This window comes from Peromyscus eremicus, chromosome 20, assembly GCF_949786415.1.
Source record: "Peromyscus eremicus chromosome 20, PerEre_H2_v1, whole genome shotgun sequence".
In the NCBI taxonomy this organism is placed as follows: domain Eukaryota; kingdom Metazoa; phylum Chordata; class Mammalia; order Rodentia; family Cricetidae; genus Peromyscus; species Peromyscus eremicus.
The window spans coordinates 18,450,010-18,474,814 of record NC_081436.1 but is presented as its reverse complement, the minus strand read 5'-3'; the positions used below and the strand labels follow the sequence as shown (position 1 = coordinate 18,474,814).

The 24,805-nt window shown below is 53.3% G+C and overlaps 1 protein-coding gene across 2 annotated transcripts in view; it reads right to left on the bottom strand.

The window, feature by feature from the left end:
• Positions 1–6,463: 6,463 nt before the first annotated feature.
• The window catches only part of Kiaa0930 (KIAA0930 ortholog), a 40,805-nt gene continuing 22,463 nt past the window's right edge, over positions 6,464–24,805 (bottom strand). The window contains exons 2-10 of one of the 2 annotated variants that reach the window (XM_059247704.1): positions 19,511–19,662; positions 14,614–14,736; positions 14,444–14,521; positions 13,916–14,017; positions 12,443–12,583; positions 11,754–11,948; positions 9,131–9,293; positions 8,058–8,216; positions 6,464–7,734 (exon numbers count right to left, since the gene is read on the bottom strand). In XM_059247704.1, coding sequence (XP_059103687.1) covers positions 7,694–7,734; positions 8,058–8,216; positions 9,131–9,293; positions 11,754–11,948; positions 12,443–12,583; positions 13,916–14,017; positions 14,444–14,521; positions 14,614–14,736; positions 19,511–19,662 — 1,154 coding nt within the window. In that variant the 3' untranslated portion in view covers positions 6,464–7,693. Of the gene's footprint in view, positions 7,735–8,057; positions 8,217–9,130; positions 9,294–11,753; positions 11,949–12,442; positions 12,584–13,915; positions 14,018–14,443; positions 14,522–14,613; positions 14,737–19,510; positions 19,748–24,805 lie in introns of those variants that run through there. The other variant, XM_059247703.1, reaches the window with a different exon arrangement.

Sequence of the window (24,805 nt, the reverse complement as noted above, 5' to 3'; positions counted from 1 at the left end):
GCTTCTGTTATCGCTGGCCCTGCCCTGTTGACATTGGGTTTGCCCAGCTTTCCAAAGATGTAATGAGGGGAACGTATTCAGAACAGTGCCATGTACCACGTGCTCGTGGGGCTGACTGCTCTCAGACTCTCAGGCACTTTCAGGAACTTGTCTGTTCGTGGTGGTGGGGCTCTGTGAGCATCTGCCCATGCCTTGAATATTTACCAAAAGAACAAAAGCAAAAAAGGTCGAAACTGGGTTGCCTCCTAAACTCCCTAGTCCATTTTAACTGTAAATTAGTGGGTGTGGCTCTCCCTTTGCTAACATTCCTAGCCCCAAGTTTGCTGCTAAGACTATCACTTTTGGAAGCGAGAATTACAGGGGAGAGGTGGTGTGCCCGGAACTCAGTGTGTCTTGTCCTTGTGCTGTAGGAGCTGGCTCAACACTCTGCACTTAACCTGAGTGTGAGTCACTATAATGTCTGTGTCCCAGGGAGGCTGGCCCCTGGAGGGCTGTCTTCTCCCTCCACTGTGTTAGTAGCTGGTTCCAACTCATGGCTTAAACTTCATTTATGTTTCAACATGTTAAAATTTGCCTCTTGTATGTTTGATATGAACTGCGGTTTTTATCTCCAGTTGGAAAATCTAAAGTCTTTCATATATTTGCCTGAGGAAGTATGTGTTCTCTGTGGTCAGGGTGCATCTAGGCAGACGCCGAGCCTGGGCCACACTGTATCTCCCGCTTTCTTTCGCACATTCCCAGTAAACAAAGTCTGAGCCCTGTGCTGGCTTCCTCGGAGCCACACCGTATGGGCTGTGGCTGTTAGTGACAGGCCCAACTGCTGATGGGCTGATTTCTCTTTTACAGTTTCAGTTCTAAATCCTATTTTGTACATGCTGCGTGCCAAAAAAAAATAATACCTGCTGCGGAGTCGAGGGAAAATACCACCTTGTCAGGGTTTTCCCTGACAGCTTCCTCTACCTTTTGAAGGTTAAGGAGTCTGTTCTTACCAGTTTGTTGTTATGTTGTTACTATTTCTGAAGATGAGAAACAGCCCCCCTGAGGCTGCAGGCTATGGGCTCAGACCAAGTCTCATTCTGGAAGGGGGATTTTAAGGAAATGACCTGTTCTGTTACCCATAGGTGAAGTTGGGAGCTCTTCAGGCATCTTCTAGCCCCACGCTCTGCACAAGGCCACCTCGGACTCTCCAGAAGCAATCATAAGACTGAGGACAGATTTGTAAAGGGGATGTAAGACTTCTTAACAATCACATGGAATAATCTGCTTTTTACCTTAAACAGGAAATTGTTTTCTAAAGCTAAAATACTTGAATTGTCAGACAGTATAATCTCAGTGTGTGTGAGCTTTTGAATGAGCCTGTGAGGAAGTGTACCAATCCATGAAATGTGAATAAATGGAAAGTTAACCCCAGGCGTGTGACACTGGTTTGTTTCTGATACCCTGGCAAATCAGTGGAGAAGAGGCACGTGACAGTAGTGTGCAGAAGCATCTCTGAAGTGGGGTGCAGAGCCCCAGACTAGGGCTGGAGGAGGCTAGCTTTCTCCTCCAGAAGTAACACTGAATTCTAGTCCATTCGGTGATGTGTTGGAACTGTGTTCAGATTCTCAAGTTTGCTAAGGAGCACAGCATTGTCTAAGTTACAAGGTGTTTCCTAGTTGAAAAAGAAGGTAATGGAATGCTGTCCCCAGGGTTCTGAACTGAGACAAGTGACAGGTGCTTCCTGAAGAGTAAGACTGTCCCTGAGCCATTGGGGAAACTGGCTGAGTTGGTGTGGGCTCCCACAGACTTTCCAGGACTGACAGCTTTTGGGGCCCCCTAAGCCCACTGAACCAGAAGCTCAGGTTAAGGCCCAGTCTTTATTTGATATTGTTAGTGGTTTTTGTACAATCACACAACTAGTACCAGCCGTTGTATGTGACCAGATGACCTGGCACACAGCTGCACTTGACCACTACCAGCCGGCAAGCTCCCTCCCTGTAATCCAGGTACAGCCATGAAATAAACACCTGTTAGCACATCCTAGGAGTAAATGGCAGTGACCACCAGCATTCCCAGGAACTATGCTGACCTCTATACATGACCTTGTCTAACTTCATTGTTGGTGAACCTGAAGGGATGTATTGGGGGTGTCATGGCTTGCTAAGGGGCCCGATCTATGTGGCCCTTTCCAGTGTGCCCATTGAATCACTCAATTTCAGTGGTTTCTGGAATTGGCTTAAGTCTTTTGAGTAAAATTGTTCATTAAAAATATAATCAAAGCTCACCAGAAACAATGGTTATTTCAAACTGAGCAACCTGATTGCTTTATTAAAGTCAGATTCCAAAATGAAAGAGCCATCCACATAGAGGAGAGAAAAGTCTTGCTAGCCTGTTGGCTTACATGAGGCTACAGGAGGCCAGTGAGTGACATTGTTAAGAACAGAACAGGACCCTTTCTTTTATTACCCATCCCCCCCGAAGCAAGCTTTCCCTTCCTTAAGTTTCCCAGCTTTCTGTCACTTTAACAAGCACAAAGTCCGATGTCTCCAGGTGACATGGGTATATACAATGAGCTACAAGGAGTACGTTATTTTACATTGCTCTTTTCTCCATATGTTCTGGAAGTTTTTCCTTTTCAGAGCATTTTCTTCCATGATAGGGCTGACAGCTGCTCCTCAAAGGTATGGGTCCGGATAAAAGACCTGAGACAGAACTCTCTTCCCACAGCATCTGGGAAGCTGGAAGGCCCGCACTGCAGCCAGCATCTGGGGCAGAGACTTCAGGCCACCCAGGGATAGCAAGGAGGCGTGACTTACCTGCTAAGCCCACGCCTCCTTCCTACCACCTTACAGTTGGAGGTTCCAGTTCACAGGGCTCTCCTGGTTTGGTGTTTCTAGGGTAGGGGCTGATTCCTTACTGTGTTCTCTCAGACCCGTGTCCACTCCTCCTCCACTGCAGTTCCTAACTCCAATGTATATAGTATATTAGGCCCAGTTCCTTGTGACATAAGTCATTTGGCATGCTCCCTATGCGTGAAAGGTGGCTGTGATATTATCAACCTGTGATGATTACAGGTGCCTGTTCAGCAGCCCACTGTCAGAGGTGCTGGGTGACAGGGACAGTAAGGCACCTGCCAGGATTTTTCCTAAACTCACTAGGTTCCAACTTCTATTCCAGCCATCTTCCCACTACCATAAGGGTTTTTATGGGATTCTTAGAAAAGCTTGGAAAGTTTCGGTCCAAACCCTGCCAGGGTGTATTTTCATGGGAGCACAGAACCAAGCCCAAAAGGCATCATGTGATAGCTTTGGAAAGGCCTACACCTCTGGCCAGCATGGTCACTGTCCCCTCACAGGGTCTTCACAGACCAGCAGCCAGCAGGACAGCCAGTGCACGGGGTGGCCTGTCAACCCCAGCGGGAACCATTCAGAACAGTGTCTGTGGCAAAGCTTGCCGCAAAGTCAAGGTCATTCCCTGACTTGCTGTAGTGTCTGTATTAACCTGAAATGTGTATTAAAAGAAACAGGTACGGGCCAGGGTCACTTCTAAGAAAACTCATTTTCAGTGTCTCTAAAAGGCAAAGCAACGTCTCAAAGAACGGTGAAATCATAAAGCAAAGTCAACAGCTGCTGGAAAGCCTGCCTTGAGAGGCTTTCTGTGGGTGAGCACGGGTGTCCTGGGCAAGCCACTTGCAATCCGTACACTAACTCATTCAATGTACTCATGTCTTCGTTGAAATGTTTTTTGTAGAAATCACAAGTTTTGAAGTAACAAAAACAAAAAACAAAACAAAAAAAAACAATTTTTGTAGGTGTAATTACTCATGTAATTTTGGAAGAGGGAAGATTGCTATTTGCATCTAAGTTTCCTGACTTACAAAGTAAGGGGCTGAAGTCAAAAGAAGGTAGAAAGGACTGCACCGAGGGGCACAGTCCAGCTGGTAAGAGTGCGTGCCCAGTGGCACAAAGCCCTGGGTTCCACCCCCACCACAGCATAAAACCAGGCACAGTGGTGTAAGCCTGTAATCCCAGCACATGGAGGTGGAGGCAGAAGGTTCATTAGTTAGCTCAAGGTCATTCTCTGCTAGACAGCAAGTTTGAAGCCAGCCTGGGCTACATAGACCCTGTCTCAAAAACAGACCAAACACACACACACACACACACACACACACACACACACACACACACACACACACCACACAATTGCTAGCTCATGGTCTGAAATCACCTTGGAAACAGAAACCTGTAAACACAAACTGTCAGCAGGCCGTGGCTCCCTCCCCTTGTGAGGAGCTACCTGCTGCAGAACTCAGGTCCCCACCCCAGCCATGAGCTGTCAAGTCACTTGCTTGGCGTGGTGTTGCCAGCAGTGGCCAGTGGAGACCTGCAGGTTCCTGTCAGTATCTCATCAGTGATGGCCTTTCAGGTACTGCCACTCCTCACCTAGAGGGACAGGGGGCACTCCGGCTACTCCCCCAAAAGGGCCATTGCTGATGCCCCCAAAGGCTACTTCTGTTCAACCTCAAGATCTTTTACCCTTAGTCTTCAGGCCCACCAGGGACACACCATGCCAGGGACAGCGACTCCTGTGTATGTTCATGTCTCATAGAGCCCTTAGTCCTTTGGGTGTTATATTTACTTCTTAGGGAGGCTACATCCAGGGGACAGTCCTGTGTAATGATGCAGAGGTGAGAGAGAGAGCCTGAACAGAGAAGCCGTGTGCTGTCAAGATACTTGGATTGTGAAGCTAACCTGAAAATGAACTGGACCTAAATCATCAAACTCAATACATCCAGAGTTTTGGCCAAAAACTTCAGACTACTTATGACACTGTCAAAAAAAAATTTTTATAGTTATTAGACTAGACAAACTACATAGGGGCTAGGATGTCTTTTAATGAAAACACTTTTTTGTTTGTTTGTTTGAGACAGGGTCTCATTATGTAGCCCTGGCTGTCCTGAATTCACTATGTAGAGCAGGCTGGCCTCGAACTCATGGAGAGCCACCTGCCTCTGCTTCCCAAGTGCTGGGATTAAAGGTGTGCTCCACCACACCTGGCTTACTTTATTTTTTGCCTATGTTTTAGATAATAATCTTTTGGAGTAGAAATGAGCCTGGGCTGCCTTTGTAGGCTGGGATTCCAGCAAGATCCCAGGAGGTAAGGTGGACACGGCCTTAAGAAACAGAGATGCCCCCTCCAAAGAGCACAAAGCAAACAGTGCTTGCTTCTTAGTGTCCTAAAGACTGACACCAAGGTTTCCTCAAAACACAGCTGCACTCGGATTCCAGCTGCCATGTGTCACTGTGTTGTGTGAGGACAGGCATGTTCCCAGGAAAAGGAAAGATGGTCTTAGAAGTCAGTCTGTCAGCTTGTCACTTGTCACTCTCAGACTTTGAGACAGGGTCTTGCTATGTAGCCTAGGCTAGCTGGGAACTGTCCTGCCTCAGCCTCAGTACTGAGATTTGCAGACATGTCTGGCCCTCTGATGTCAGCGATTTGAAAAAGTAAACGTCAGAATTCTATCCCAGTTCTCAAGAGCCTCAACATGTTTGGAACTCAAAAGTACCCTTTGGAGAAAGGGGAAGGTTGACCGAATGTCTGGCTGTGTGCTCAGGGACAGCATGCGGTTCCAACCATAGACTGGGGCTCAGAACAAGCTTGCCTCCTTCCACTGTTCCTGTGGTTCAGTTTGGAGTTCACTCAGCCTCTCTGGGGTGCTTTCCTTCTCTATAAATGGAATGATGGTACCTAAGCATTGTAAATGGGCCTGTGGATATCAGTTACTTCCATGGGCCACACAGAGCCAAGTAGCATGACACAGACTGTACCTTCCTACAACCTGGGAAGCACTTGTATTCACAGTTAACCCAGCTTAGAGAAGCCAGTCTTGCCCAAGCCCAGCCGAGAGAACATGGCTAAGCTCTGGGAGAGGGAAACTCCCTGAAAAGAGAAGCCACAAAATTGCTATGGTCTAGGACAGCCTCAGTCTTCTGCAGAACACACACCTGGCTGCATTTCCCCCAAGATCAAGTCCAGAGTGTTCAGACCCCAGAATGGCTAGGGTCCTGAAGTGGCAGGCTGCTATGACCTCCCTAGAAACAAATGTGGGACAGCAGTCACCCCCCTGCAGGAGAAATGGAAACCCTAGACTGCACGGCCACACCCATAGGCCTGAGGTACTCGGGCATTCTGGGGCAGGATGTGAGTCTGCTTCAGTGGTTAGACTACAGCATGGACCCAGGCTCCAGCAGAAGATCAGTGTCTAAACTTACCCACTACTTGTCCCTTTGGAAGGAGTTATTTCAGAGCAGGCAGGAGAGGCGAGCTTCCTGGCCACCTAACACCCACTCCTAAGACCCAGCCTGAGCTATGCAGAATGATAGGTGGTCTCAAGCCCTGACCCAGCCATGCACTTGAACCCTGGAGACTTCAGTGAGGTAGGTGGTATCAGCCCCATTTTACAGGTGGGCAAACTGAGGCAGAATGAAATGCAATAGCTCGCTTTTAATAACAACATACAAAATCTAGAGAAAGCCCCAAAGTAGTCCCCACTCCCAAAGACCAAGGATTGGAGCCGTGCTCCTGTTCCTGCTCTACAGCCCAGAGGGGCCGAGCTCTACATACACTGCTGATTTCTCCAGAATCTGGGACACTAAACCCAGCGGCAAAAGGAGGCCTAGCTTCCAGTTTATTCGAGTTGGGTAGAGGAGGCCTCAGCTAGAGCACACTGCCAGGGTGAGCCTTGGGCTGGTGACCCATGGCCACTTGCACTCACCGAGGACAACGTGGGCTCATGAGCAGCCCAGTCTGCTCCTCTCTGCCTAGGAAGCCAGGCTGAGGACAAGACCAGCATGCTGACCAAAAGCATGGAGGCAGAGGGGACAGCACCAGCCTTGCCCTGAGCTCTGGCCCCAGGGTGATTCTGCCTAAAAACCTTCCTGGGAGGCTTCCAACCCCGGTCCCCATCAGACATCCCTCAGCAGAAGTTCCCTCCCGCATTCCTTCAGAACCAAATTCTGCGTCCCTCCAGCCGAGATTGACGCAGGACATCTCGGGGTCGGAGGTGTGTGTGTTGGCGGTGTTCTTTGGATGGAAGCAAAGGCCATTCTGGGGGATCGGGGCCTGTCTGCCCAGCTGGAGGTTGGGACCCATTCTGAGCTAGGCATAGGGCGAGGTATTCCCAGCCGACAAGCAGCTCATGTCCTGTGACTCCCAGCTGGAACCCACGGCGACAAATAATGACTACGGGAGAACAAGTTGGGACTGACTGGCGAGCTGAAGTCCGTCAGGACTGCATTACAAAATCTTCAACTGGCTTTGTGTAGGATGTGTGGACAGTGGCCTGGCACAGAGCCCCGGCAGGGGGATGGAGTCGAGGTCGGGAGGTCTAAGAACATTCTGGAAGCTGGCAGCCCCCTCACGCTCTCTGACCTCTTAGTGTCTCTGGCCCTCTTTGGGAGCAGAAGGCTCTCCAGAGACGGGCTGAGGGGGCTGAGCGCGGGACATGGTGGGAGCAGAGCCAGCAAGGGAGGAGGCACTTCAGTTTGGGCTGGTGTTCATGGAGTCGGCCCTGGCCCCAGGAGTCGAGTGGCCCTGCCTGGCTGCAGCTCCGGCGCTGGCTTGTCACAGAAGACCCCGTGGCGGTGACAGGTAGGCACTTGACAGCATTCCCAGGGCCAGGCAGGGCCAGGGCTCTGTGCAGGCTCCACACACACTAGGTCATCAAGATGGGTTTCTGCCGTACTTCCAGGATGTCTAGGGTGACAGGAGGGAGCAGGTGGGGTGAGGACACTCTTGGGAGGGAGCCACAGCTGCCATGTACACCCACCATTTCTGATCAGGCCTCACAGGCTACAGACGCCATCATCACCCTGCCCTCCCACACCAGCAATGGATAAGTGTAGATGCAGAGGCCAAGAGGAATAAGACCCCCACAGAGACTCTGGGGCTAACACCCACCTGCCACCACTGAGAGAAGGGCCAGTGAGGACATCAGGGACACAGGTGGAGGGAAGCCACTGGCTACGGAAACTACAGCCCACTGAAGGGCTGTACTGAAGGGCTCTGCCTTCATGTACCTGTTAAGATCCGATGCAGTGGTAAGGTGACGTAGGTCAAGTGTGCATAGAGAAGGAAGTTTCCATCAGCTCGGTTCAGCTTCAGCCAGGACCCAACCAGGGACCGTCCCGTGCCGGACAGGGATCGAGACCGCAGGTTGGTGGCATTATGCAGGTCGGCTGCAGGGGAGAAGGGCAGGTCAGTGTCCCAGTATGGGTCAGGGAGCATGGGGGAGGGGCAACAAGACATCTGTTCCTCTAGACTGATGCCACTCACAAGTGCTCCCCACCAGTATCCACACCCCCAAAGCCCTGCTTCTAGGCCCTCGCACTGTCCTGTCTGCCAGGGCCCCCCTCTCCCTGGGCCTGGTCCAGAAAGTACTCAGGGTTCACCCCAGTGAAGCTTCCCTCTTCCAGCCACTCAACACAACGTGGAACCGGCATGGTACCAGCTTGTGAGGGACAGTTAGGGATGCTGGCATTCCCTCAGAAACTCCCAACCCAGGGGGTCTGTTCCCTGAACCCCACTTCCCACAAGACTGATGGAGTGGCCAGTTTACCCACCAACCACTAGCTTTCCTGGTCCAAGACTGCGGAGTCCTGTGCCACAGCTACACAACTCACTGGCAGTGACGGACCACTGGGGAGGGGGTTGTGTACACAGAGCAGATGAGTGGGTGGGACCAAGGGCTCCAGGGACCTCTGGGCAGACACCAGAAGGTCATTGGTGGGGCCACAGGGAAGGATCTGTGAGTCAGGGTGACTCGCGGGAGACCAGGAGACAGAGGTAACAGAGAAACCCTGAGCTTCACCCAGGACAAAAGGTTCTAGAATGAGGAAAGCTGGCCTGGGAAGCAGAAGAAGAAGAGCAAGACAGCCCGTGATGTGCACCGAGGTCCGCAGAAAGCTCCAGAGCCTCTGGATATGAGGTGGGCGGACAGTGTGAAAACAGGGCTCATGGAGGCAGAGCGCATGAATGCATGGATGAGCGAACGCAAGAATGAGTGGCCACATGCACAAATGACCGCAAAGATGAGTGATCGCAAGCCAGCGCAGGGGCCGTTAGTCTGCAGGACGAAGGTGAGGCCCATCACCTCCACTGTCGTCCTCTCGGAAGAACTCCTCACTGTCGTTGGCTGAGTGGGACTTCTTCATCTCTGCAATGCGGTTCCGGGGCACCTTCCTCTTGAGGGATGGGGAGAAGAAGGCGGGCCGGTTGTTTCGCTCCGGGGTGGGCGGGGTGCTAAAGGAGGTCACCTGGGAACAAGGAGTCCAAGTCACAAGTGTAGCAGGAGGCCCCAAAGCCACTCAGATCAAAGCCAGCCCAAGCGGGGGCTGTAGTTACAGCTGCTGACCCTGGCCTGAGGGCCACCTGTCCTGGATGAGGGGCACTGGGCACCAGGGGCTTGCCACACACAGCAGCAGCCAGTCCTGCCTACGGAGGGAGCAGGCTGCCAGCAGAACTGACAGAAGGGCCACCCTTACACATTTCCACACAAAGGAGGGGCTGTCAAATGCCAGGTGGCAGGCTGTGGGGCGTGGTGGAAACACTACCATGTCATTCCGACCATGTCCCAACACAGCAGTTCACGATGCCCGTCACATACCAGCAGACAAGGCACACAAATGGCCACCTTGACCTGCCCAAAGCCACTGGGACTACACCCCAGGTCACCCCCTGGGGCCCTTCCCTCTTACACTTAGCCCAGCTCACAAGTGCTCAGGCAGCTCTCTGCCCGTCGTCTCCTCCCCTCCCTTCCAAGCACATTCGGTCCCGGCCACCAACATTCTCCACACTCACTTGGGGGTGAGGTGGGCACAGACAGGCACAAGACATAGATCCCCTGCCCTCAAGGAGCTCACAGTCTGCTGGGGGTGACAGACTCAAGTGACAACCACAGACTGCATGCCGGTTGCTGAGACAGAGAAAGGGAAGCACAGGACATGGAAGGAACAGACAGCCTGTGAAATCAGAGTAGGCTTCCTGGAGGAGGTGCCGCTTGAGCTGGGTCTTGAAGGACGAGTAGGAGTTCGCCAGGTGAAGAAGGGGGGGAAGGGCGTTCCAGGCATAGGGAACTTGGCCCATCCCCTCCCTCCTCCCCACGCAAACAAGAATCGGGAGCAGCAAGATGAGCTGAGACCGAGACTTCGGGGCCCCATCGGCCTCCTCGTCATAGCTCCGACATCCACCAAAGTCCCGGCGGCTGCTGGGCTCCAGACGGTCCTCCCTCAAGTCAGGGAAGGTTTTAAAAGATAAAAAAACAAATACCAGAAACCACAATACACACAGTCTGCATTTCTTGTACACTGCTTACGAGTGACCCCTTAGGACAAGAAGACAAGCAACAGTGTGTACATGGGCAGTGGCCCTGAGCCCTGTATGACCTCATGACTCCTCCCCAGGGCGCCACATCTCCCTGCTATGAAGGGCACGGCTAAGGGCCAGCTCATTCCCTCATGGCCACTCCCACTTGGCAGGTGGGACAACTGAGGCTTGGGTGGTCTCCTGAGTCATCTGTGGGCACTCAGCGAACAGTGCCCAGTGTTGCCCAGGTGGGGGTCACCTCTGCACATCTGCGCACGCACACCTTTCAGCATCCAGTGCAACACAGAACTGGGCAGAAGCAGGCTGTCACCCGGGAGCTCAGAATCCAAGACACCTCCATTCCAAAACACAAGAGGACCCCTGCCTGAGGTGCTCAACCCTTTACAAATCTCCCGGCATTTCTTGGTTTCGTTTGGCTTATAAAACACACTAAGTATAGAAGATTCCAAAAGAAAGAAAAAGAGGCGCCCAGGAACTAACCCCAGCAGCAGCTGGTCAGGCACTGTCCACTCGAGAGTCACCTCTCAGGTGGACAGTAACCACCGTGGCTGCCACTTGGGACACTTCACAGGGCCAAGCCCCATGCAAGGCATGAGCCGTGAGCGGTGCCCCTGGAGACCCCACACCTCGGGAAGCAGGTTCACACCTCACTACAGAAGCTTAGGGAAGAAGGGACTCGGCCAAGGTCACATGAGCAGCGGATCCTAGAACTCGGCCCACCGGGGCTCTTGGATGAGGGCTGACTGATGCACCCACTGCTCTGAGTGACATCTGAACACTGACTCCATGGGCAGAGTTTTTCTCGAGCCTGAGCCTGGGGTCTCTACATGGCCACTGACATCAGCTCCCCGCTAAGGACTGAGAGAGAGAACTCAATGGAAGCAAGGCTTGAGGCCTACGCTGAGCCCTCAGAGATGCGGCGGGGCAGCCCAGACAGAATCCTGCCTGCCGGGGGATACTGCTAACAGACTACCCTAAACAAATGACCAGGCCCAGAGCCAGCCTTGTGTTTCCTGGGTGTCCTCGTGGGACAACCCAGGGTTCAGTTCTTCCTCCTCCTATTGGCTCACTGCGGAACGGCTATGTGGCCGCAGCTGCCCAGCAGGTCCACAGGGACAGGGACCAGGCCCAGCTCCTAGTGGCTTTCCTCTGTTCTTGGCCCTGGGAACTGCCTCAGGGCAGAGCAGCTCAGGGAAGCAGCAGAATCAGCCTGAGCCTGGGTATGAACCTGCAGGGTGACCTCAAGCAAGGCACCTCCCCTCTCAGAGCCTCGGATTCCTCATCGGCCGTGGAGGTCAGCTGGTGACATCTCCCTCACCTGGGGGCTGTGGGGTGAGGAAGTGAATGGAGGGACAGGAAGTCCCCCCCGCCCCCCGCTGTGCAGCCCTTACCCGCTCATGCATGGGCGATGCTGGGTTTGAGTCTTCTTCGGTCCCACAGGGGGACGTGTCCCCAGTAGACACACGGCTGACTGCCATCTCAGCGTGGCCCTTGCCCTGAGGCCCCTTCATGCGCACAAACTCCATGTTGTTGTACTTGTAGAAGCCAAATGACATCTTCTGGGCCATGCGAGCTGCCACACTCACCTGTGGTAGGTGGGACAGGACCCCGTCAGCACCGAGTGAAGAGCGGCTCCACAGGCCCTCTCTCTCCAGACACAGCGGCCAGTATTACCATCTCTGAGTCATCCTGAGGGAGGCTGAGGCACGGGGAAGCCGGTCTAGTATGGCGTGTGTTCCAGATCCCTGGCCAAGGCTGTTCTCACAGCCCTGAACACCCACACTGTTGGCCAGGGCCTTAACCCTGGGCCTAACTTCACCTCAGGCCAGACAGCATCAGCTACAGGAGAGTGGCCTGTTCATCCGGACTCCTTCCTCTGCTGTATTAGTCAGGGTTAATTTTGGAAGTGTCCCCAGGACTGGGCTAAGTACTCCTTACCAGCAGTAAGGGAGAGGCGGTATGGCACTGGCTGGTGCCCTCATGTGGGGTGGCCTCAGCAATGCAGGCTGGGGGGCGGGGGGCGGGGGGCCGTGAGGAGCCAAGGGCCTGGACGCACACCCCTAGGCAGCCCTGCACTCACGCGGTTGTCATACACCTTCTTGAGCGCCTCGTAGCGGATGGAGCCCTGAAAGATGACGCCCTGGAACGTGTTGGTTTTGTCACTGGCCACCAGCTCGACGCAGACCATCTCTCCTTCCCCTACGGTCATGTCACTGAAAACCTGAGGGTGGGGGGGAGAGAGACGGAGGTGACAAACCTCGGTGCCACCTCGGTCGGCGCCACCACCCACACCAGGCCCCGACTGGGCTGAGGCAGAAGGAGCAGGATTTGAGGTCAGCCTGGGGTATAGACAATGTGTCTCAAGACAGAGAAGTGGGGGAAGGAAAAGAGGAGGGAGAGAATCAGGGAGGAGAAGGGGATCCCATTTCACAGATGAGGACCTGCCCACAGGCACCCATGTCCGCCATCCCCCTCCTCCAATCCTCAGGGTAGGAACAGCCTCCCTGAGGGGCAGGGCTGTGCAACAGCGGGGTGTCTGGGACTGGAGGAAGACACCCCACGCCGAGCTGAGCCACCAGCAAGACCCTCATCGGACTTCCTAATACTGAGTTCAAGTTACAAGGACTATGGGGACCCTTGGGGACCTCCTTCGTCACAGCCTGGTCCAGCCCACCTTACTCTGAGCTTGGCTGCCCGAGCTAATGTGACTGTGACTGCCTTCCTGGGATAACACCACTGGACACGGGCAGTGACCACACCCTGCCACATTCCCGAGCTGCTGTTCCTAATATCTGACATCCAGGTGTGAGCTTCGAGGTGAGAGACTCAGGGGCAAACACATGTGCAGTGTGAGCCCATGGAGGCCACATCATCTTCCTGAGCCTCGGGTATATTTTCAGACACCATCAGAGCCCACAGGGGCCCTGAAAGCCATGGCCACCTTCATGGAACTTCCAAGAACCATGGCACACACACACACACACACACACACACACACACACACACACACACACTCCATCAGCCTTGGCAGACAAGCAGACCAGGAAGTGGAATGGCAGCCTCCCTCCTCCACTCCTCCACTCCTTCAGTGAGTTAATGTGTCCGGAGCACATTTGGCCAATCTTGAAACAAAGGCTTGGCCTCAGAACTGAAGGCATGTCCTCTGACGCCCTGGGCAGGGTGGAGGCAGCCATTCACAGAGCGGCAGATGACGGTGCCGTCCGGTCAGGCAGCACTTACTGTCAGCATCTAGGATGCACACTCCCACCCAGAAGTCCTCAGGTCATCGACCCTGACACCTGAGTAGGTCTCAAGGTCATGACACTCACTTTATAGATGAATAATAAAACCAAGGCCCGGAGCAGGGAGGATGGACTTGTCTAAGTCCATCACTGTGAGGAGGGGAGCCTCACTGGCTGTCACCCAGACCATTCCCTGCTCCTGCTGCCCATGTCTCCCGGGAGGCTTTGCAGGTCCTCAGCCTGACACCCGCCCCGCCCGCCCTGCCCCCAGGAGAAGAGGATGGGGAACGTGTCCAGTGGTGAGCACTCACCTCCTCAAAGCTGTCGATCATGAAGAAGATGTTGGGGTAGCTCATCTTGGACTCTTCTCCTTTGCTGTCCATGGGGTGTTTGCTGGGGGACGCAAACACTTGCTAAAAAGAAAGCAAAGCAGAGAGCTGAGAAGCCAGCCTGGATGCGACAGCCACCTCAGGTATGGCCAGGGATGTTCTCTTCGGGAGCCATGCATGTGACCGAGACCCCTGGAGTCAACCCCTCACCTCAGGGGAGGGAATGTGAGGAGGAGGAGACATCTTCCTGGACAGCTACTGGGAGGAAGGGAGGGAAGGAGGGAGGGAGGGAGGGAGGGAGGGAGGGGGGAGGGAGGGAGGGAGGGAGGGAGAGGGGAGGGAAGGAGGGAGGGAGGGAGGGAGAGGGGAGGGAAGGAGGGAGGGAGGAAGGGAGGGGGGAGGGAGGAGGGAGGGAGGGAGGGAGGGAGGGAGGGAGGGGGGGAGGGAGGGAGGGAGGGGGGGAGGGAGGGAGGGAGGGGGGAGGGAGGAGGGAGGGAGGGAAGGGCTCACCTGAGATTTCTTCCTGTGAATGTGGATGTCGCCTCCATCGGCACGTGTGCACACAGCACAGGTCACCATATAGTCCAGCTAGAAGAAGGCACAGTGTGTGTGTTGCGGGGGAGGGGGGGGGGAATCACATCCCCCAGACCCATGAGCAGCCATCACCACCCGGCCCATACCTTCTGCAGGATGAGGTTCAGGCAGACACTCTCTTCCCAGTCGATGTCAGGGTCTCCCAGGCCTGGAAGCTTCTTGGAGTCCCGCCGGTACACTTCCACCTCCACCTCAGCCTCAGCCTCGGCCTGTGGTGCAGGACAGAGGGAGACTCTAGGGTCGGTCCACTGGGGCCTGCTGCTCTGACTGCTGTACCAGGCAGGTGGTAACATACAAAGATCCCATCCCCAGTGCCCACCTCTCCTTCCTTTGCAGGCCCAGTTTTCTAATCTGTACAACAGAAAAAGCATTTCCCTCTCCAAGTTGTGATAATTAAGACATCGTATTTCCCAAGTTCCCAGTGACAGTAACATCTACTGGGCTCGCAGTGGGAAGCAGAGGCTAGTCTCCATGTCGTACAAATTATTAACCTTTTATCTGCAAGAAAGGAGCCATTAATCCCACTGTTACTGATGAGGATCAAACAGGCTAGAGATCACACGCCACACGCTCATCAGAGAGAGAAGAACCCCAGCTACTCCTACTCCAGGCATAAGTAATCAAAAGCAGATTTGAAAGCAAGCTGTCCCGGTAGGGGTCCTGAGCTCAGGGTCCGAACTAGGCCCAGGAGGGCTCCTACAGGGTCAGCGCCAAGAGACAACAGTCACCTCCTGCTGGACAGCTCTGGGGCGCCCTACAGGAACAGAGGCCTGTGTGCCCGTGGGGCAGAGCTGGGATCCACACAGAGATGCCTCAGTGCAATAGGATATGCCATAGGGGTGGGACTCCTGCCTCCCATGGTCTGTGTGGCTGTGGGAATCACCCAAACTCTGAGTTGGGAGCCTCCACACTGCCTGCCCTGGTCTCACTCCACTGCCCTGCTTGGTTGTGCCATGCTTAGTACTCATCTCGTTTACTCTCCTGCAGGAGAGCCCACACAGGCGGGCACTCACCAGCCACTGGCTCAGTGCCCCCGGGCAGGGAAACACCTATAGCACAACTGCACTCCTGTGGTAGGTCAGCAGGACAGTGACACATCTCCATGAAAAAGGGACTGAGAAGCAGCCAGAGGATACAGTGCAGCTCCATGTTAGCTCGAGATAAACGAACCTCCTAAGTGGCAGAAGTCCAGCTAAGCCCAGGAGGGGAGGGAGCTGCTGGAGCCAAGGCCCCTTGGGCATACTGGTCATGCTGGGTCTCTGGATCTTGAAGGCTGGCGACCCCAGCACTCACACACACAAAAGGCCATTAACCTGGACACCCTTGCGTGTACATCACAATCAAGTAAAGCTACCAGCTGGATGTGGCGGCACCCACCTTTAATCCTAGTACTCAGATCTCTGTGAGTTTGAGACCAGCCTGGTCTATATAGAGTTCCAGGCCAGACAAAGCTACATAGTGAGATCCTGATTCACACACACACACACACACACACACACACACACACACACACACACACACACACAAGAAAAGCTACCAAAAGAGAAAACACAAGACTGGACGCTGTGGGACCAGAAAAACACCCTCACTGCTTCTGAGCTCTGGTTTTCCAAGTAGGTTTGGGGTAATCTCTACTCCAGGACCGCTGAGGGTGTCAGTAGGAGGCCACCAGCATAGACAAGGACACAAACAGATGCCAGTGCTCATCAGTGCCAAAGACAAAATGGGCTGAGAACAGGGAGTGTTTCGTCCAGGGGTGGCACAGCAAGACTGCAGAAAATCTAGGGCACACTGGGGGAAGCCGGTCCAGATCCCCAACGTGATCCTGCAGCAGGGTGTGGGGACTCCAGTAACCCAGCCACTCACACTGCAGCTCGGCTCTGCCCACCCACCCTCCTCAGTTAGGCAAGGAGCCTGGTTGGTTGCCGTGACAACCAGTACCAGCAGGATGGGGAAGGGTGGGAGGTGGTGCAGCGCTTGCCGCAGAACACTCCTAGTGCGCAGGCGCTGGAGTCCACATCTCTGCAGCCCTGGCTTCTGTTTCCTGGTAGGTTGGGGTTCCCGGGTGTACCCCCAGCCTGCCCCTTACAGGCCACACTGCAGGCTGCCAGGCTGGAAAAGATGTCCGGTCTGAGTGGACCTGAGCTTGCCTGACCCTACGCCTGGTCCTCCAAACCCTGTACCAGACACCACCCAGTCAGCCCTCCCTGGGACCCATACAGAGGAGCAGGAGGCCAACCACGCACCAAGAGGATGTATGGGAGGAGGGTCCCCACTTCCCAACGCCTATACAGAGCCATCTGAGCAGCAAGACTACGGCTGTTCTCGGTCTCACTCCACTGACATCTGGTGACTCTTTCTCCCTGCACATATCACTCTGAGGCCAGGGTGCTCTGCTGGCATGATGTCACAAATGGTCACACACTAAGTTATAGCACACCCTGGGTCAAATGTGCTTGGCCTCCTCACCTCCCACACAGGTACTACTCCCACCCCGGGTATGTCTTCAGTGGACAGCTGCCTTACAGTCCCGTAGACAGATGTCACCTTTTGTGGCTCCCACTATATGGTGCTGCCCACCCACTGAGGGTCTCCCAAAGACAGTGGGCAGCCTGAGTCATGTCTGTGTTATCAGTGCTGAGGAAAGAGCCATTTCCATGTGGCTCACTGTTACTCAGCACCCCTGTTAGACCCAGGCTGCCTCTGCTGACTTCAACACCCCCTAAATCTTCAATCGTGTTTCAACATAACCCCAGGGACCCTCCAGCTACAGACTTCTCCATCTTGGGCCCAGGGCTGCTTCTCCCAAGGAGTACTCCTGTCTTACTTCTCTTCCACCCTACTGCCATCAACTAATCATCCCAGTTTCCTCTCAACCTGGCCCCTCAACAGTACACACAGACCTGCCTGCCCTCTCCTCCCCCTGCATCTCAATGACCTCTCCCAGAACCGCCACGTAGGTTCCACCTGAAAGACAGACATGTGCCTGTCCTCAGAGATGACAGGCTGAAGTGGCTGGAGCCAGAGGTGGGGTCCACAGTCTTGCTGCTCCAAGGACCTTCATCCCAAGGTAAACCTTGGGTGGAAGCAACGTCTACTCCCAGAGGGACTGGTGCTGGGTCATCAGCATGCAGAGGCTCCCTAGCACTTGTCCCTTCCTGCCAAGGGCACCTCTGTGGTCACATCACCCCAAACATCCCAGCGTCACATGTATCCAGTGGGAGGCTGGGCCCTTACTATCTGTTCCAAGTCCCAGAGATGTCTGGGTCTGGGCCACAGCCATAGTACTGATCAAGGGGAGAAATCTGGACTTCAATGGCAGTAGGGGGCAGGACTAAGGGGCCCAGGGCTGCCCTCCTACTGAGAAAGTTCCTGCCTCACTGGTGCCACTACCAAAAGCTGCCAGAGGGACCCACCAGTCAGGTCTCAGTTTTAGCTCTCCCACAGAGCATCTCCTGCTCCACCCACCTGTCACTCCTGGGCCCTAGTCCAGCCCCAGCATCACCCACATCTCCAGATCCTACCCTCCCCTGGCTCTTCTAACTCTCTGGCCAGTGGTTCATGGGCTCCTTGCAGGCCACCCCCCCCACACACACACACACCAGCCTGCCAAGAAAGCCACCAAAGGCCTGCTTTGCAGCAAGCACCCAGGGGTGTCCACTCACAGCAAATGCATTCTTCAGGCACATGACAGGAAAGAGCCCCCAACACTCAAGTGTGTGAGCCATAACTAAGAAACCACAGAGCCTGAGCTGTAGGGAGCTTGGTAGCAGACAAGCTGTTAGTCCCAGACCAGGCTCAAAGCCTGACCACTGTTTATCCTTAAAGGCAAACAAATTATTCCCATGCCAAACACGTGGGCTGCTTAAACATTCTATAAACGACTAAAAAAATCTGAAAAGACAAGAAAGCATGCAAAGTCTGTCTCACGAACTCCTCCACACTGCCACACTTAGAAGATGAAATGCCCTGGGTGAGTCACTTCTCTCTAAGTCCTGTTTCCTCATCTGTCTATTTGCCCAGCTGCTGGGAGTTCAAAAGACCAATGATAGCCCTGAGTGCTCCCTCTAGTTTACAGTAAGGACCAAGTCAGAGAAGGACAACATCATCACCATCACCACCATCCATCCATCATCACCATCACCACCATCCATCCATCATCACCATCACCACCATCCATCATCACCATCACCACCATCCATCACCACCATCACCACCATCCATCATCACCATCACCACCATCCATCACCACCATCACCACCATCCATCATCACCATCACCACCATCCATCATCACCATCACCACCATCCATCACCACCATCACCACCATCCATCATCACCATCACCACCATCCATCACCACCATCACCACCATCCATCATCACCATCACCACCATCCATCATCACCATCACCACCATCCATCACCACCATCACCACCATCCATCATCACCATCACCACCATCCATCATCACCATCACCACCATCCATCATCACCATCACTACCATCCATCATCACCATCACTACCATCCATCATCACCATCACCACCATCACCACCATCACCACCATGCATCATCACCATCACCACCATCACCACCATCCATCATCACCATCACCACCATCACCACCATCCATCATCACCATCACCACCATCCCACTACTGCCCTGCCCACCCTGAGAAGTGCCCCAGACTTGGGGTTCAAAGCCCTGGACCTCCATTCACTAACTCACTCTAAGAGGCTGGCCACATCAGCTGGACCTTGAGCCTCAGTTTCCTCAAAGACACGATCACTGCCTTTTGGAGCCATGGCAAAAACATGGAGAAACCCAGAAGTAAGCCACTGGTAACCGTCTCCTGGGTCCCTCAAATGTGCTGGGTATTCAGTGTGGTTTTCCCTTCAGCCACACACGAATACTGCAGGGAGGGAAGGAGCCCCTACAGGATGTTCAGGGCACAGGTGGGGGGGATGGGGGGGTCACCCACCTTCCTCCCATCGACGCTGCTCTCACTGCTCGGGTAGGCTCGCTTCCTGCGCACGTAGAAAAGCATGTCGTCCTGCCTGGGGGCCAGTTTCTCCATGAAGTAGGTGGAAAACATCCACGTCCAGAAGACGATTCGGTCATCCTTGAAGCACCCTACAGGAGGAGGCCAGAGGAGTGAGAAGGGGCCCTCCTGGCCCTGGCTCTGACCTTGGTCAAACCTGGTCCTCCCCACCTGCATTTCTGGTCAGAGAGCTGACAAGGCTGGAATGCTCTGCCCCTTCTCCCTGGGCGCCCCCCACCCCCACCCACGGGTATCAGAGAGGCTGGGGATGCCTCCCCGGAGGACTCCACCCAGCGGCAGCCTGACGGCCCCACTGGTGAGCCGACTCCGGCCCGTGAATGATTCAGCGGCTTGTGAGGAAAAGGAAAATCTAGAAGCTGTGAGGACGTCACTGGCAAGCTGGCTGGGCTGCAAGGAGAAAGGCTTTGCTGGGGAAATCTTCCCCGCAGACATCCCTAGCCCTCCCCCTCAGGCTGCGGCAATCCCGAGGAGAACCCGACTTAAAGGGACAGCCAGCGCATCTCAGCTGCAGGCAGGAAGGCCCTGGGAGAATGCCAGACTGGTCCCCATGACCCCTTCAGCTTTTTTCTATTACAAAGGGTATTTCTGCATGATAAATGTGAAATCATTTCCTGGTCAAGATAGAAGAAACCCGCCCTCCCCCCAAGTTTCGGTAAGAAAAATCTGGGTTTCCTCTTCAGCCCTGCCACTTTATTATGTGACAGGGGACAGGTGGCTGAGCTGCTGAGCCACAGGCTCCTTTCGGCTACATGAGGATGAATGGCCAGTGCCGGGCACAGAGCAGGTCAGGAAATTCGGGCTTCCTCTCTCTGGATGGATCAACAAATTGTCACCCTGTGCTACCCAACACGTTAAACCTGAGTTTCTTTCTTTCCCCATTTCCCTTGAACCATGGAGACCCAGCCCTAGCGCCTTACTTCTGGGAAGGTCCACGCTGTATGACACCCTTCACTATCCTCAGAGACAGTCAGTGGCCAGACCAGGGGCTACTGGCAAGTAGAAGATGCCAGCCACATCACAGAACCAGGACTCAAAGGCAGCCCTTCCCCTCCACCCTCTGACAGCAATGTGTGGTCCACCCACTCCTGCAGTGCCAGCCTCAAGTGAAGAGGGGGCAGGCTCACAGGGACGAGGTGGGACCTCCACTGGCATCGGACATTCCTGCCACCCCTTTTGCACCAGGCAATGTCCAACGATGCACATACCGTAAGATGAGGCAGAAGCATCTCTGGCCTGACTCAGTCCAACCCATGTCACAGCCAGGCAGTTTACAAATGTCAGTCCCAGAGGAAAGGACTGCCCTTCCTCCAAAGAGCTCTTCTGCTCTTGAATACAAGTCACCTGTGGGACTAGGGTGCAACTCTGTGATTAAGCCCTAGCTGAGCATGGGCAAGGTCAGAGGTTCCATCCCCAGGACCACAAAAGGTCACCGGGCAGTGGCTTCTAGAGCATTCAGGCAATTAACAATATTAACAAAACAAAATGATAATGACCTTAGCTACAAATTAGCTAGGCAAAGTACTGTGTAGACTGTAAACAGTAAACGCTCACTGTCACTCAATTGTCCCCAACTCATTTCACAGAAGAGGCTAAAGGATGTGTCCAAGTTTCCAGAGCTGGAGACTGACCTACCTGATGGCCACACTCAGGCCTGGGAAAACCTGTGCTCAACAATTTACTGAAAAGGAGCCAATCACGGATGCTGGCAGTTTCAGGGCACAAGGAGCAGAAGATGGGGAAGCCCTGTTTAGACAGGAAAGGGGCTGGCAGGGGCCAGGCAGGTCCACATGGTCCACATACTCCAACACTGGACAGAGGACTGGGGTTCGGTTCCCAGAACCCACGCGAGTCAGCTAACAATGACCTGTAACTCCAGCTCCAGAGGACCCAACGCCCTCTTCTGGCCTCTGTGGGTGCCTGCACTCATGTGCACAACACACACACACACACACACACACACACACACACACACCCCATAATTGAAAATAATAAAACAAATCTTTAAACCTAACCCTCATGATTCTGGGATCCCTGGGCCTCTTTTTCTGTTCCTCTTCCCAGTATGGTCACATTGAATAAATGTTCTTTTTCTATTTTTCATCATTACTCATCCTTTTCTATCATTTATTTATTTGTGTGCATGTATACGGGCACAGATGCATCATGCTGTGGTGTATGTGTGGAAATTAGAGGATAACTTGTACGAGTCTGTTCTTCCCTTTCACCAGGAGGGCTCTCGAGTGGGGGGTGGAGGGGTCAAACTCAGGCCAGCAGACTTCCGCTAAGCCATCTCACTGCCCTACTTGTCGGTTTGATCGGGAATTCTCCTATCTCAGCTTCTCAAGGGCTGGGATTAGAGATGTGAGCCAGCATGCCTGGCCTAAGTGGAATTTTTATTTGATTTCATTCTATGTGTAAGGATGTTTTACCTGCATGTATGTCTGGGTACCACATGTGTGCCTGGTGTCTAGAGAAGCCAGAGTGAACATCAGATCCCCTGGGACTAGAGCTATGGCCAGTTGTGAGCCACCATGTTGGGTTCTGGGAATTCGGGTCCTCTGCAAGAGCAGCCAGTGCTCTTAACCGCTGAACCCCCTCTCCAGTACCCTGAGTGATATTTTTAAAGGAGCAAATTTGCCTTCTTCGGATTCTTATAGAGCTGTCATAACCCAGTCCTGCTACGTCCAACCAGAGAATAGGGTGTGCATCCAAAGAGAGGTTAGCACACACATGTTCACAGGGTTTTTTTCTAAGAGCCCCAAAGTGAGAACCAGGAAACCAAGTAGACACAAGAAACCCAGGCGAACTGGCCAGTGGCCGACAACTCCCCATAGTGCCATGGAGTCATCAGAGAGATCATATTCACAAGTCAGGCTCACAAGACTAAATCCTGTGTGACTGAATTCACAGGGTATTTCAGGAAAAAAAGACAAAAAATAAAGGCTTAAAAAAGCAAAAGCCGGGCCGGGTGGTGGTGGCGCATGCCTTTAATCCCAGCACTTGGGAGGCAAAGGCAGGCAGATCTCTGTGAGTTTGAGGCCAGCCTGGGCTACAGAGTGAGTTCCAGGAAAGGCACAAAGCTACACAGAGAAACTCTGTCTCGGAAAAACCAAAACAACAACAACAAAACAAAAACAAAAAACCCAAAAGCCTGATGTGACGGTGCACACCTGTAACCCAGAACTCCAGAGTTGAAGGTCATCTGACCTGTAAGAGACCTTACCTCAAAACAAACAAACAAACAGCCAAGGAGTGTTTGTCTTAAAAAATAAGTAGTGGGAATTGAGAGAAGGATCAGCAGTTAAAAGCACTGGCTGCTCTTGCAGAGGACCTGGATTCAGTTCCCAGCACCCACAGAGTGGCTCACAACCATCTCTGTGATCCGTTCCAGGGATCCAGCACCCTTTGTGGGGCCTGGCTTCCTTGGGCACCACACACATATGGGTACACTTTCTTGGAGGCAGAACACTCATACATGTAAAATAAAAATGTGTAAACCTTAAAAAAGTATAACAAAGCAAAACAAAAAGTAACAAGAATAAACATGGGGCTGGAGAGATGGCTCAGAGGTTAAGAACACTGGCTGTTCTTCCAGAGGTCCTGAGTTCAGTTCCCAGCACCCACATGGTGGCTCACAACCATCTGTAATGAGATCTGGCTCCCTCTTCTGGCCTGCAGGGATATATGCAAACAGAACACTGTATACATAATAAATAAAAATAAATAAATAAACACACTGTGTTCTGTGCTGCTAGCAAGATCAAATGATCCAACAACTTTCAAAAGGTGAGGAGGATTGTGCAAGTATTGCCATTTGCCAATAATTAGGCAAATCATGGTATATGTACTAAACCAAATGTCTGTTGACTATTTGATTATTAATTTACTTAAAGTGCAAGGAACCAAACCAAGGGCCTCGATGGTGCTAAGCCACACCCTCGGTCACATTGCCTCCTAAAAGGCTGTGAAGACCACATACAGACTCAGTCCTGAGTAAAAAGGCAAAACTCAGTTGTAGTCCCACTGACAGCGCCACAAAGCACAGGGGACAGTGGGAACAGCTGCCTTTCACAGGTGGCTGGCCAGCCCCCCTTCCTGTCTCCCTTCTCCACAAACTGTCTTTTGCCCTAAATCTATGGCTTGGTGTCACAGGCCTAGAGAGCATGCAGGGGAAGGGAGAGATCCCTCTTCACAGGGAGGGAAAGACAGACACAGAGATGTGTTTCATGTCCAGAAGCTGGGCAGGGCAGATCTGGCATAGAATTTCTAACTCTTGGGGACACAGAGTAATGCAGGCTTTGAAATCCTACAACATGGATCTTGGTCCCAACTGCTCCCCACCCAGACTGCTCCAGTAACTTCACACCTTCCCAGAACCACGGTGAGGTCTGGGGTAGCAGAGCCAGAGCAAAATTCCTTGATAGTCTGTGATACTCAATCACATGGAGCAAGTGAGGAACTTGGAGGTACTGCTCTGCACGCCTCTCTGGTCAGCTGGGATGAAGTCAATGGATCACAGCCCCCCAGCATCCTTTGGTCCTGTGGTACAGTATCTGTGTAGTGAACACACAAGAGGCAACTGAACTCTTTTTGGTCTGCTGTTTCTCCCATAGGTAAGCCCTTCTTCCTTCTCTTCCCCAAGCCTGCCCAGAAGAAATCCCTGGGTGATAAGCCTGGGAACTGCCAGTCTAGCACAGACCTTTCTAGTCTCCTGAACTCTCTATCTGTTCCTGTCCTCCAGCCCACCCCGCTGACAGGGTCTGCAGGTTTACTAACCATGGGCCCAGTGACCCAGGGAGCCCAAGTCCCAGGGCAGCAGACAGCCTGAAGCCCAGCCACTCACTCGGGCAGCACCACGGACAGCTCTCAGCCGCTGGGCTCCTCCCTCTCACGCTAGGGTCCTGAGGGGCAGCGACAGTGAGTCAGTTGTCCTTGCCGGGTGGGAAATCAGTGAAAACTGACCCACTGCTCCAGGGGAACTAGAGAGGCAGGCTACAAGTGAGGAACTCTGGCCACACTGTCAGCAAGCAATCGATTGCCTTATGATGACTTCTAAGGCACTTTATTTAATGTGTAGCTGACTAATATCAGATGCATTCATGCCCAGACATAGAACATAGCCCCATGAGCCTGACCTCTTTGACCTTCAAGGAGATTCTGAGATCTGTCTGTGATGCTGTGGAGACCGGCATTCTGTCAGACAGCTCTGCTGTT